This window comes from Pseudorca crassidens, chromosome 7 (genome assembly GCF_039906515.1).
Source record: "Pseudorca crassidens isolate mPseCra1 chromosome 7, mPseCra1.hap1, whole genome shotgun sequence".
Taxonomy (NCBI): Eukaryota; Metazoa; Chordata; class Mammalia; order Artiodactyla; family Delphinidae; genus Pseudorca; species Pseudorca crassidens.
The window spans coordinates 5,129,729-5,143,774 of record NC_090302.1 but is presented as its reverse complement, the minus strand read 5'-3'; the positions used below and the strand labels follow the sequence as shown (position 1 = coordinate 5,143,774).

The 14,046-nt window shown below is 48.8% G+C and overlaps 1 protein-coding gene across 12 annotated transcripts in view; it reads right to left on the bottom strand.

Annotated features, from left to right (window-relative positions):
- Nucleotides 1-7,778: 7,778 nt before the first annotated feature.
- The window catches only part of RAPGEF1 (Rap guanine nucleotide exchange factor 1), a 140,981-nt gene continuing 134,713 nt past the window's right edge, over nucleotides 7,779-14,046 (bottom strand). For all 12 annotated transcript variants that reach the window (XM_067742891.1, XM_067742893.1, XM_067742900.1 and 9 more), the window contains 5 exons: nucleotides 13,486-13,564; nucleotides 13,294-13,395; nucleotides 12,003-12,100; nucleotides 10,767-10,895; nucleotides 7,779-10,347 (listed from right to left, as the gene is read on the bottom strand). In XM_067742891.1, coding sequence (XP_067598992.1) covers nucleotides 10,197-10,347; nucleotides 10,767-10,895; nucleotides 12,003-12,100; nucleotides 13,294-13,395; nucleotides 13,486-13,564 — 559 coding nt within the window. In that variant the 3' untranslated portion in view covers nucleotides 7,779-10,196. The remainder of the gene's footprint in view (nucleotides 10,348-10,766; nucleotides 10,896-12,002; nucleotides 12,101-13,293; nucleotides 13,396-13,485; nucleotides 13,565-14,046) is intronic.

Genomic DNA, 14,046 nt, shown 5'->3' with positions numbered 1-14,046 from the left:
CTGCTGAGCTTCTCAGACACCTCTTCTGGAATTGGCAGGAATGTGACCCCAAATGTCAGGCTTCCTCCCTGGATTTCTGTCTCCTCCTGAATCCTGGCCCAGTAATTCTTCCTTCACCTGCTAGCTCTCTGATGAATGCAGGCAGGGATTTAAAAATACTTGGTGTAGCTTTCCTAGCAGGATGGCTGGTCTGAATTACCTAGTGTGCCATTCCCAGAAGTGGAAAATTCCTTCTTAAACGTTTTTAGAATAAACTTGTCAAGAACCGTATAAAATCCTGTTGGGATTTTCTTTGGAATAGTTTTGAAATATATACATTAATATGGGGGGATAATTGACATCTTTAAGAAACTTAATCTTCCTACCCATGAATATGTGTATCTCTCAACTATTAAGGTCTTTATTATTTTAAAATGAAACCTTATTTTTTCATTTAAAAATATATAATTTTATTGAGGCATAATTGACATATAGTGTTAGTTTCAGGTGTACAGTGTAACGATTGATGTTTATATATTTTGCGAAATGATCACCACAGTAAACCCAGCTAACATCCATCATCACATAGTTACAAAAGTTTTTTACTTGCGATGACAACTTTTAATATCTACCCTACGAGCAACTTTCAAATATGCAGTACAGTATTACTAACCATAGTGACTATGCTGTATATGACACCCCCATGACTTACTGTATAACTGAGAATCTATACCTCTTGACGCCCTTCACCCGTTTCGCCCACCTCTCCTACCTCAGGCCACCACCAGTCTGTTCTCTATACCTGTGAACTAGGTCCTATTTTTTTTTGCTCCAGATTCCACATATAAGTGAGACCATATGGTATTTGTCTTTCTTTGGCTTATTTCACTTAGCATAATGCCCTCAAGATCATCTTTGCTGTTGCAAACGGCAAAATTTCACTTTTTCTGGCTGAATAATATTCTATTGTGTATATATACACCACATCTTTATCCATTCATCCGCTGGTGGACTCTTAGGTTGCTTCCATGGCTTAGCTATAGTAAATAACGCTGCCATGAACACTGGGGTATATATAGCTTTTTCTGTTTGTTGTTATAGAAAGATAAAAATGTATCTGCTTTCATAACCCCTCCTACACCCACATATAGCTTTTTAAAATTTAATTTTTAAATTAATTTTTATTGGAGTATGGTTGCTTTACAATGTTGTATTAGCCTCCACTGCACAACAAAGTGAATCAGCCATACACAGACAGATATCCCCTCCCTTTTGGACTTCCCTCCCATATAGGTCACCACAGTGCCTTAGGTAGAGTTCCCTGTGCTCTACAGTATGTTCCCATCAGCTGTCTATTTCATGCATAGTATCAATAATGTATATGTGTCAATCCCAGTCTCCCAGTTCCTCCTACCCCACCCCACCCCTTTCCCCCTTGGTGTCCATACATTTGTTCTCGAAGTCTGTGTCTCTATCTCTGCTTTGCAACTAAGATCATCTGTACCATTTTTCTCGATTCCACACATATGTGTTATTATACGATATTTGCTTTTCTCTTTGACTTACTTCACTCTGTATGACACTCTGTAGGTCCATCCACGTCTCTACAAATGACCCAATTTCATCCCTTGTTATGGCTGAGTAATATTCCATTGTATATACGTACCACATCTTTATCCATTCCTCTGTCAATGAACATTTAGGTTGCTTCCATGTCCTGGCTATTGTAAATAGTGCTGCTATGAACATTGGGTTGCATGTGTTTTTTTGAATTATGGTTTTCTCTGGGTATATATGCCCAGTAGTAGGATTGCTGGGTCATATGGTAGTTCTATTTTTAGTTTTTTAAGGAACCTCCAGACTGTTTTCCATAGTGGCTGTATCAATTTACATTCCCACCAGCAGGGTATGAGGGTTCCCTTTTCTCTGGCATTTACTGTTTGTAGATTTTTTGGTGATGGCCATTCTGACTGGTGCAAGGTGATACCTCATCGTAGTTTTGATTTGCATTTCTCTAATAATTAGTGATGTTGAGCAGCTTTTCATATGTTTGTTGGCAGTCTGTATGTCTTCTTTGGGGAAATGTCTATTTAGGTCTTCTGCCCAGTTTTTGATTTGGTTGGTTGTTTTTTTGATATTGAGCTGTATGAGCTGCTTGTATATTTTGGAGATTAACCCTGTCAGTTGCTTCGTTTGCAAATATTTTCTCCCATTCTGAGGGTTGTCTTTTTGTCTTGTTTATGGTTTCCTTTGCTGTGCAAAAGCTTTTAAGTTTAACTGGGTCCCACTTGTTTAAATTTTCATTACTCTAGGAGATGGGCCAAAAAAGATGTTGCTGTGATTTACGTCAGAGTGTTCTGCCTATGTTTTCCTATAAGAGTTTTATAGTGTCTGGGCTTACATTTAGGTCTTTAATACATTCTGAGTTTATTTTCGTGTATGGTGTTAGGGAGTGATCTAATTTCATTCTTTTACACGTAGCGTCCGGTTTTCCCAGCACCACTTACATATAGCTTTTTAAGTTTGTGTTTTTGTTTTCTTCAGATAAATATCTAGAAGTAGAATTGATGGTTCATACAGTAGTTCTATTTTTAATTTTTTCAGGAATCTCCATACTGTTTTCCATAGTAGCCGCACCAATTTACATTCCCACCAACAGTGCACAAGGATTCCCTTTTTTCCACCTCCTCACCAATGCTTGTTATTTCTTTTCATTTTGATGATGGCCATTCTAACAGGTGTGGGGTGATATCTCATTGTGGTTTTGATTTGCATTTCCCTGATGATGAGTGATGTTAAACATCTTTTCATGTATCTGTTGGCCATCTGTGTGTCTTCATTAGAAAAATGTTCAGATATCCTGCCCATTTTCGAAAAGTATTTTTTTTTTTGCTATTGAGTTGTATGAGTTTTTTCATGTATTTTGGATATCAACCCCTTATTAGGAATATGATTTGCAGATATTTTCTCCCATTTGATAGGTTGTCAATTCATTTTGTTGATGGTTTCTTTTGTGCACAGAAACTTTACTTTGTTGTAGTCCCATCTTGTATTGTTTTGCTTTTGTTGCCTTTGCTTTTGGCTTCAAATCTAAAAAATCATTGTCAAGACTGATGTCAAAGAGCTTACTGCCTGTGTTTTCTTTTGGGAGTTTTATGGTTTCAGGTCTTACATGCAAGTCTTTAATCCATGTTGAGTCAATTTTTGGGTATGGTGTAAGATAGTGGTTTTCCCAACACCATTTATTGAAGAGACTGTCCTTTCCCCATTGTGTATTCTTGGCTCCTTTGCCATAAATTGACGATATATGTGTCGATCTACTTCTGGGCTTTTTCTTCTGTTCCGTTGATCTATGTGTCTGTTTTTATGTGAATACCATACTGTTTTGATTACTATAGCTTTGTAATATAGTTTGATACCAGGGAGCATGATGGCTCCAGCTTTGTTCTTCTCTGTCAAGATTGCTTTGGCTATTCAAGGTCTTTTGTGGTTCCACACAAATCTTAGGATTATTTCTCCTATTTCTGTGAAAAATGCCATTGGAATTTTGATAGGAATTGCATTGAATCTGTAGATTGCTTTGGGGTAGTATGGACATTTTAACAACGTTAGCTCTTCCAATCCATGAGCACAGAATATCTTTCCATTTATTTGTCTTCTTCAATTTCTTTCACTAATGTCTTAAAATTTTTAGTGTACGGGTCATTCACCTCCTTGGTTAAATTTATTCCTAGGTATTCTCTTCTTTTTGATGCAATTTTAAATTGTATATTATAAATGAGATGGCTTTCTTTCTTTTTAAATTCATTAATTTTTTTTGGCTGCGTTGGGTCTTCGTTGCTGCGTGTGGGCTTTCTCTAGCTGTGGCGAGTGGGGGCTACTTTTCATTGCGGTGCGTGGGCTTCTCATTGTGGTGGTTTCTCTTGTTGCAGAGCACAGGCTCTAGGCACACGGGCTTCAGTAGTTGTGGCTTGTGGACTCTATAGAGTAGTTGTGGTGCACAGGCTTAGCTGCTCCACAGCATGTGGGATCTTCCAGGACCAGGGATCGAACCCATGTCCCCTGCATTGGCAGGTGGATTCTTAACCACTGCGCCACCAGGGAAGTCCCTTAATTAATTAAGTCCCTTAATTTCTTTTTCTTTTTTCTTTTTTTTGCGGTGCGCAGGCCTCTCACTGTGGTGGCCTCTCCTGTTGCGGAGCACAGGCTCCGGACGTGCAGGCTCAGTGGCCATGGCTCATGGGCCCAGCCGCTCCGTGGCATGTGGGATCCTCCTGGACCGGGGCACAAATCCGTGTCCCCTGCATCGGCAGGCGGACTCTCAACCACTGCGCCACCAGGGAAGCCCCCCTTAATTTCTTATAATTCACTATTAGTGTATAGATACATAACATTTTTGTACATCGATTTTGCATTCTGCAACTTTACTGAATTTGTTTATTCTAATAGTTTTTGATGGAGTTGAGTGTTGTCTATATATAATATCATGTCATCTGCAAACAGTTTTATATCTTCCTTTTCAATTTGAATGCCTTTTGTTTCTTTTTCTTGCCTAACTGCTCTGGCTAGGATTTCTAATACTTATGTTGAATAAAAGTTGTGACAGGGGGCATCCTTGTCTTGTCCTGGTCTTTTTTTTTTTGGCTGTGCTGTGCGGCTTGCGGGATCTTAGTTCCCCGACCAAGGATTAAACCCCCGCCACAGCAGTGAAAGCACTGAGTCCCAACCACTGGACTGCCAGGGAATTTATTTTTTTATTTCTTTATTTTTTTTTTCCAGTGTCTGTCTTGTTCTGATCTCTAAGGAAAAGCTTTCAGCTTTTCACCACTATGGTTAGCTGTGGGCTTGTCATATATGACTTTTATTATGTTGAGGTATGTTCCCTCTATACCCATTTTGCTGTGAGATTTTTATCACAAATGATGTTGAATTTTATCAAATGCTTTTACAATACCTATTGAGATGGTCTTTTGGTATTTATCCTTCATTTTGTTAATGTGGTGTATCACATTGATTTGTAGGTGTTGACCCATCCTTACATCTCTGGAGTAGATCCAACTTGCTAATGATGTATGATCCTTTTATTGTATTGCTGAATTTTGTTTGCTAATATTTTTTGTTGAGGATTTTTGCATCTACATTCCTCAGGGATATTGGCCTGTAGTTTTCTTTTCTTGTGGCATTCTCATCTGTTTTTGGTGACAGGGTAATGCTGGCCTTTTTTTTTTTTTTTTTAAAAAGTGTTTGGAAGTGTTCCCTCCTCTTCTAGTTTTTGGAAGAGTTTGAGAAGAACTGATATTACTTCTTCTTTGAATGTTTGGTAGAATTCACCAGTGAGGTCCTCTGGTCCCAGACTTGTTCGTTGAGAGGTTTTTGATTACTGATTCAATCTCCTTACTAGTAATCTGTCTGCTCAGATTTATTTCATGATTCAGTGTTGGTAGGTTGTATGCATCTAGGTATGTATCTGTGTCTTCTAGGTTTTTATCTGTGTCTTCTAGGTTGTCAAATTTGTTGACATATAATTGTTCCCAGAAGTTTCTTAGGAGCCTTTGTATTTCTGTGGTATCAGTTTTAATAGCTCCTCTTTCATTTCGGATTTTGAGTACTCTTTTTTTCTTGGTGAGTTTAGCTAAAGGTTTGTCCATTTTGTTTATCTTTTCAAAGAACCAGCTCTTTCACTGATCTTTTCTATTGTCTTTTTAGTCTGTATTTTGTTTATTTCCACTCTAATCCTTTATTTCCTTCCTTCTACTAACTTTGGGTTTCATTTGTTCTAGTTCCTTGAAATTTAGAGTGTTTATTTGAGCTTTTTGTTTCTTGATTCAGGTGTTTATTATTAATTTCCCTTTTAGAACTGCTCTTGCTGCATCCGGTAAGTTTTGATATGTTGTATTTCCATTTTCATTTTTCTTAATGTATTTTTTATTTTCTTCTTTGACCTATTAGTTGCTCGGTAGTATACTGTTTAATCTCCATGTATTTTTGGATTTTCCCATTTTCTTGTAATTTCTATACTTTCATACCATTGTGACTGGCTAAGATGCTTGATATAATTTCAACCTTCGTACATTTACAACGACCTGTGGTCTAACATGTTACTTGTGCTGGAGCATGTTCCATGTGCTCTTAGAAGAGTGTACTCTGTTGCTTTTGGATGGAATGCTCTGTATGTATCTTTAAGTCCGTCTGGTCTAATGTGTTTAAGGCCAACGTTTGCTTATTGATTTTCTGTCTGGATGATCTATCCATTGATGTAAGTGGGGTATTAAAGTTCCCTACTATTACTGTATTGCTGTGTATTCTCCCTTTAAGTCTGTTACTATTTGCTTCGTATATTTAGGTTGCTCGCATTTGGGTGTGTAAATATTTACACGTTATTTTCTCTTGCTGGATCACCCTTTTTCCTATAAGGTCTTATACATCTCTTATTGGGTTTATTCCTAGTACCTTAAGAATTGTGATGTTAGTATAAACTGGATATTTGAAGAATTATGTTTTCTAGTAGTTCGTTGTTAACTATCGTGATTTTCTTACTAATCTCTTTTCTTGTTGCATTGGCTAGTATCTCCAGTACGACAGTGAAAGACAAGGTGACAGTGGGATCCTTACCTTGTTCTATTTTAAAGGAACTTCTTTAAATAGTTCATCATTAAGTATAACGTTTGCATGAGATTTTAGAAAGTAACATTTATTAGATTAAGGAAGTTTTTGATTTCTACTTACCTAAGACTGTTAGTTATTTTTTAAATAAAAATTACGAATGGGGGTTTTAATTTTTTAACAGTGGTCTTTCTGACTGCTGAGGTGATTAGATGGTGTTCTTCCTTTAATCTGTTAATGTATTTTATTCAGGAGCGGCTAGGCCATGTTGTGAACACTTACAAGCCCTGAAATCTCAGCAGCTTATTAGTAAGTGCAAATTCGTTTTTCATTCGTGTAAAGCCCAGTATGGAACAGTGGGAGTAGTCCCTGACTGGGCTCCCTCCAGTTAGGGCTCTGCCATCTCAACACCTGGAATCTAAGTATGCCATGGTGGAGAAAGTACACATGGAGGTGGCACACCTGTTCTCAGTTCCCCAGGAAGGAAAGGCGTACCAGATGGGAATGCCCAAATAAGGGTCTAAGAAAAGGGATCAAGTACTGTCATCACTCCATCCTTGCATCTGCGGATGTGCCCAATGGGGAGTCTTGAGTTTTACGTTATCACTGGTTTGGGGTTGCTAAGATTATAATTTTTGCATCAGTAATTTTGCCTATAATTTTCCTTCTTGTCCTTGTCTGGATTTGGTGTCAAGGTTGTATTCCACTCATAAAACAAGTTGAGAAGTGTTTCCCTTCTTCTGTTCTCAGGGGCATTCGTCTAAGACTGAAGCTACCTGTTTAGCATAAATTACCTGTTAAGTCTGTCTGGACCTGATGTTTGCGAGTGGATTTCAAATCCAACTTAATTTCTTTAATGTTAAGTACCTCTTCTTTGTAGTACTTATTATGGTTGCAGTATTTCACTTGTATCATTTTTCAATTAAGAGGATTCAGTGAGGTAGAGCTGCCTGCAAAGTGCTTGGTACTCAATATATGCTAAGTAATAATAGTGGCGATAGCTCACCAGATACTGTTCCAGGTATAACTTGCTGAGCCTTCACAGACTGTATGAGGTAGAGCTGTCCTTACCCCCACTTCCAGATGGAGAAACTGGGGAACAGAGAAGGGACCACAGAGATGGGGACAAAAGACCCCCCCCCAACACCTGCCAGGCACCCAGCCCACAAGGAGGTCACAGAAAGGAGACAGCCCAGTTGTCACTTTGACACACGCGGCATGTGGTACACAGGTGGCCGCGGCTTTCATCTGTGTTTATTTTCCTTTCATATAAAAGTTACAGGTTTGAAATGTCTGCAGGAAGATGCCACCATCAGCCAGGTTAGTTGGGGATATATTACAATGTAACAACACTGGGGAGGCGCGGGGCCGTGGGAGGGAGGCGCTGCTCAGAATCGGGCTTTAATTCAGCCCTGGCGCGTGCCTGCCCTTGCCCTGATCCACCCACACCTGCAGGTGAGAACTGCCTCTGCAGAGAACAAATCCTCCCGAGGGTGTCTTTGTTGTAAAGACAGATTCGTACAGCTGATCTGGCCCCTGAGACAGACAAACCACAGCCAGGCTGGCAACTCCCAGAGCCAGAATGTGTCTCCATGAGGTCAAGGTAGGGAAGCCTGTCAGCCAATAAGTTAAAACACACATTGCACCTGCTGCCCTCATGCAGGGTCACCTGGCCACGCCGGCCCCTTGTCCACCTGCGCTGCCTGCCCAGTGCCTCGGCTCAGAGCCAGGGCTCCCGGCAAGGAGGGGAGGCGTGGGTGTAGGGTCTGTTCTGAATTGAGGGACGGTGAAGCCCCCGAGCCCCGTCCAGCTCGCGGCTGGGACGCTGAGCCTGAAGCGGAAGCGCGGCGTCGACAGTTGCCCGCCTATGGAGGGAGGCCCCAGGGAACCGCAGTCCACACAGCCCATGGGCCCTGAGCACACAGCAGCTGCGCAAAGCAGCAGCAGAGCAGGGCCAGGCCAGGAGGAAGACGGGAAGGAGGGAAAGACTGAAATGAGAGGACTTAAAAAAGCGGGAACAAACTAAAACCCAACCCCACACACAATATTGTTCATAACCAGCGACTCTATACACACACTCTTTAAATAATAAAGTGACGCGTTCCGCCCGCTGCCGCAGGATCGCTGCCTGAGGGGTCGTAACTGACATTTCACAGATTCCTCCCCTCTGTGCACAGGACCGACAGCTTCTTGATAAAAGCTGTTCAAAGGCCCATGAAGGACTCAAAGTGACGGGGCTGTTCCTTTAAACAGTTACAGATGGTGCTTTCTACTTCTGTTTAAGCCCGGGCTGAGCCTGGTGTTCGCCTGCCCGAGTCCCAAACCCAGGAGGAGTGAGCTCTCAATTATGTAAAACGAACAAAACAGGAGGCGGGCGGCCTGGGGGCAGCCTGCCCGCAGGCCCACGTCGGGCTGGCACGGAGGCCAGGGGGTGTGGAGAGCCCCTGCAGCCCTCCCCTCAGCTCGTCCACCTCAGCAGCGGGGCTGGCTCTGGAGAGCGAGGCTGGAAAGAGCACCTGCTTCTGAAGCCGCTGCGCCTCACTGCCGGCCAGCAGGTGAGCCATGGCCGTCAACCCCAGGGGACGCCTCTGCGCCAGGCCCCTGCCTCTCAGGGACACCCTGTCCTTCCCACGGGAGAGCCGGTCAGGCTGGCAGAAGGTCTGATGAGCAAAGAGGGGCCCCTTTGGGCCCACCAGGCTCAGCGCCAGGGAGGAGGGGAGCCCGCAGGGCGGGACGGATAGGAGGAGTTTAAGGCACACGGCAAGCGACAGAGGAGGGGGCTGCCGGCCCTCCCCGCAACAGAAATGCCCCTCCCCTCTCTCTGGGTTAACTCACCAAGAGCTACTGGCCCCAACTCAGATAAAGTGTGTTTCTTGGATGGTCAAGTCCTTCCTTTCCAGCTGCTGCTGCCCAGCTCCCACGGTGCCAAGAGGATGGGGAGGGCCGGTGGGACGGGGCAGAGGAAGTGAAGGGGCGAAAACACGATGGCCACGGCTGCTGCTCGTGACCCAGCAAGGGCGGGCCAGGACCGCGACGGGAGCACCAGCCCCAGGGCTGCTGAAAGGCCACCTGCCGTCCCTTCTGGGCCAGGTGAGACGTTCACACCATCCTCCACTTAAAAAGTAGGACATGGAAAGTGAAAGGAGTCTTTCCCGGGTCTCCTCTACTTTCTGCCCACCCAACTGAAGGCTACGGGGAGAGCAGCCCCCGCCCCGAGGGTCCTTGGGCCTCTACTCATCTGTCATTGCAGGAGATTCAGAAGACTCCCACCATTCCCGGGTTGCTGCTGAAGTCCCTGTGCTGCTCCCAGGCTTGGGGGGAGGGGGAGAGAGGGAGAGCAGAAGACAGAGCAAAAACAGAAACCCCAACCCCCAGTTCACAAATCAGCAGTGAGACCGCCCGCTGGCCCCCCCGGGCCGGGGGTCTGCTCCTGCGGGGGAGGGGCAGGAAGCTGCTGCGGCTCCGGACGCCTGCCCGGCACAGCAGCGGCCTGGATGGGCCCGGTGGCTCTGAGGCCAGGACACGCGCCGCCGCCACGTAACAGGTCCAAAGTCCCTTCCGGCCTCGGAGCGGCGCTCTGAGCCTCGCGTTCTCCTCGCTTGCGGCACCCGCTCCTAGGTCTTCTCTTCCCGGTCTGTTTTCCTCCGTGTTATGTTCCTGGGTTTGATTTTCAGAGAGAGTTCCCATAGCGCCTCCTCCGCCAGGTGGTCACTGAAGTCGTTGAAGAAGTTTATGATGTCATCGTTTCTCCGGATGTCATAATGCCTGGTGGAGGGAGGAGGGTGGCCGGTGAGAGCCAGTGTGGGCCAAACAGCCCCAAGACCCCTTGGAGGTGCCACGTGTGCCGCCTCAGCAGACTCACGGGGCAGGGGCGTCCACGTGTGACGCTGGTGCTCAGAGCGTGAGCTGCACCCCAGAGCTGTGCTCTGCTCTGTGCAAGGGCTCCCGGAGCAGCACCCTGTAGCCAGGCTCCCCTCCGCAGGAGGTCCCAGGGAGACCCCACTGCCCCGGAGTCAGGAGGGCCAGGGCTCGCCAGCCTCCCCCCCACGGGATCGCGCAGGACAAGCTGGCGGCCAGCTCTGGGTGCAGGCCCTGTGCCACACTGGAAGGAGCAGCTGTTGGATCCCCGTGGGCCTCTGCGCAGTGCGCCCTGCCGCCCGGTCCCTCAGGGCGGCAGCACTCACGCCTGCTGGAAGCACCGCATGCTGTCCAGGATGTTGAACTGTTGCCACCGTTTGGAAAAATTCACCTTCCCGTCAATGTAGTCCGGGTTTCCCAGGTGAACGAAGGTGAGGTCCTGCAGGATGAGCCCCCTGGGAGGACGGAGAAGCAGGTTAGACTCTGGAGGGTGGCCTGGCAGGTAATCGGTTGCTGGGCGAGCCGGAGCCCGAGCCGCTGCCAAACCCGCAGGCGCGTCTGCGGGGAGGGGCGGCGCGAATTCGACTCAGGTTCTGGTCTCCGGAAAGCGGGCTCAGGCCCACCTGCTACGGAGCCTCTTCAACAGCCGTCCCAGCCCAGCAGAGCGGTACAGGTAACAGATGAGCAGGAAAGAATGACGCCACCCCGAACTTGAGTGGCGGGGTGGGGGTCACATGCTGTCATCAAACAGGGTGCGCAGCCCCGCGGTGAGTGGGGGCGGTTCTTGCACAGGGATAGCCCAGCCCGAGGGGCATGGCCACGCCCACCCCAGCAGCCCGGCTGGGGAGGGCTGTCGCGCTCGGCCAGAGCAGGATGGCTAGGGATCACGGCAGGGCCGGTGGCTGCAAGATGTACACTTCGGAGCGTGGAGGCCAGGGGCATGCCGCCGCACACTCAGCCTGGGACAGCGCTGAGTCTCCTGTCCCTCTTGGAGATTCCCACCGTCCACTAGCATATTAAGGGGTCCGGTGAGTCCCGCACAAAGAAAACTGTTTAGCTTCAATGTTTTCTGCTATTTCCCAAGCTTATGTGACGTGGGATTCTTTTTGGTGAATACCTATTTAGCCCGTGGCCCACACTTGGGGAAACGCTCCCTGAGCTGCCTCACGCCAAGTACTCTCAGGGTTCCTGGGGTGACAGGAGGGCCCTCCGGTGGCTGTGATGTGCAGCTAAGCTTGGGGACAGCTGGACTATAGCACGCTGCTGCTGGTGGGGGAAGAGAGATGCTACACGGCTGTCCACACGTGCGCCTAAACAAGCCCACTGGCAGATGAGGGAAGAGAGGAGGCGTGGGAGGACCGGGCAGTGGGGGAGACTGAACCATTTTCCCTGGGCCCCTCTTTCATCTAAGTTGTTTAACAAGGAGCACGTTTTACTTTTAAAGTTCAAACAAGCACAAACGTCTGGGTTGGAAGCCTTTAAGCGAGGGCTTCTCTATGGGGGCCCACTGTATCTTCCCCAGAGCACACGAGGGGCAAACCCAGTTGGGAGGCTGTACTCACAGGTATGGGATGCACGGCGGCTCCACCTCCGAGAGGGCGGCCCGGTAGGCGCGGAAGGAGGATGAGCTGTCAATCAGCGTGCAGTACTCCGCCAGGCCCTGGCAGGAGGGACGCGCGCAGTCCGTGAGCACGGTGCCAACGCTGGGGCACCGAGCCCCGGCCCCTCCCCCCACCAACCCAGAGCCAGACCCCGCCCTGCCCCAGCCACAGGCAGGCCTTCCGTGGTGCTGACAAAGAACCGCGTCTCTGAGCAGCCAGCGCCCCGTGTGGTGGACCTCAGGCTGGGCTCCTGCTTGGCTGTGCTCAGCGCTGCAGCCCGCCTGAACCTCAAAAGCACACACCGGACCATGTCGCTCCCGGCCCCGAGCCTGCCTTCATGCCTCACCGCGCTCAAGGCAGAGTCCACGAGGGATGGCGGGCGAGCTCGCTGCTCCTGCACGCAGCGTGGGTGGGGTTTTGCCTGTCCTGCCCCTTCGCCTGTTGTGTGCCTCTCACCTTGATGTGTCACCTCTTCCAGGAAGCCTTCCCTGCCTCCTCAGGGCCTGTTATGTGTTCCTGGAACAGCTGGTGTGAATGTCCCATTTCTCCATACACCACTGTCTCGTAACTGTCCCTTTATGTTGCCCCACGAGACGACCCCCAGGTAGCCCAGGCGACACTCAACCCTGTGGGCTTTGTCTCTCTTCCAGGAACAGCACCCACACAAAGATAAGGGTCCAGTTCCTTGCCAGGCCCCCCAAGACCCCTGTGATGCAGAGCCATTCTCCCCAGTGATGTGGCCACACTGGCCTCTGTCCCCTCTGATGGGGAATTCCCCTCCCTTCCCAGGACGCTCCTATTCGGGTCATGGTGTGATCGACACCTCCTTAGGGGGCCTCCCTGACCCCCAGGCTGGCCCAGACGCCTCGTTCACATGCTTGCTCAGCACCCCATCCCCATCCTTCTCCCTGTAGTACCTGCCCTGAGGAGCTCCACCTAATAACGGGTCTAGCCTGTTCACAGTACATCCCAATGCCTAGTGCGGCCCGCACCCAAAGGAGCCCCTCTAGAAGCCCGGGTCGAGGGCAGGAAGCAGAAGGTGAAGCTGGGACCCAGGCACGGTTCTGCGGTACAGGCAGCAGGATGTGACGTGATGTGACAACCCCGGCACTCACTAACACCAAGCCCCGCAGGGCCCAGTGACTGGAGATTAGAGACAGGAAACTAGGGCAGGGCGGGGCAGAGCTCGTCCCACCACAGCCGGGCCTCGCGTCCCACAGCTGCCCTCCCGGCTGCCCTCCCAGCCGCCCACCTCTGAGGTCTGCTTCTGCCACTCCAGCCTGCGGATAGGGGCTGAGTCCAGCGCTGAGAGGATGGCCAGGTAGGAGTTGAAGTTGTTCAGCTTCCGTAAGTGCTGCAGAGAGAGGGTGGGGGCAGGGATGGGCGGGCGGGCAGGCAGGCAGGGGCAGCTGTGGCGGGCTCTGGGGAGGGTGCCCACAGTTACCTTCATGATCTTGATGAACTTCAAGAGCAGCCGTTCCCTGTCTTGGGCCTTTTCCTGTAACATGATGATTGACCGAACCCTGCACGGACCAAGGGGAGAAAGAGACAGTTGAGCTGACCCGTCTCTCTTCAGGCCTCTGGTGGCAATGGGACGGGGGCACCTGTACCAGCTGGCCAGGAGCCCGTGCCTAGGGAGGCACCAGGTGTACCCCCGTCTCTGCTCTGAAGGAGCTCATGGCACCCCAGGGATAGGTAAGAGGCCACAGAGAGATCCAGTGACTGGGACCTCTGACTGTGCGGAGGGACGGTCTCCCGGTGAGCGCTGACCGTGAGCACCACGGCGGCTGGAAACGCTCAGCGAGTGTGGCCTCAGGATTGGCTCGGAGACGAGTAGGCGTGTGGGCTAAGAGGCCACCTTGCTGGCCACGAGGGAGGGCACCTCTCAGAAACTTCGCAGCAACCAAAGCCAAAGGCCAGCCTCGCACAAGGACCTCACGGTGGCCTCGACAGCCTGTGCTTTCACAGGGGCCACCGCCCGTCGCCCAGAGAACGTGCCCCTCTT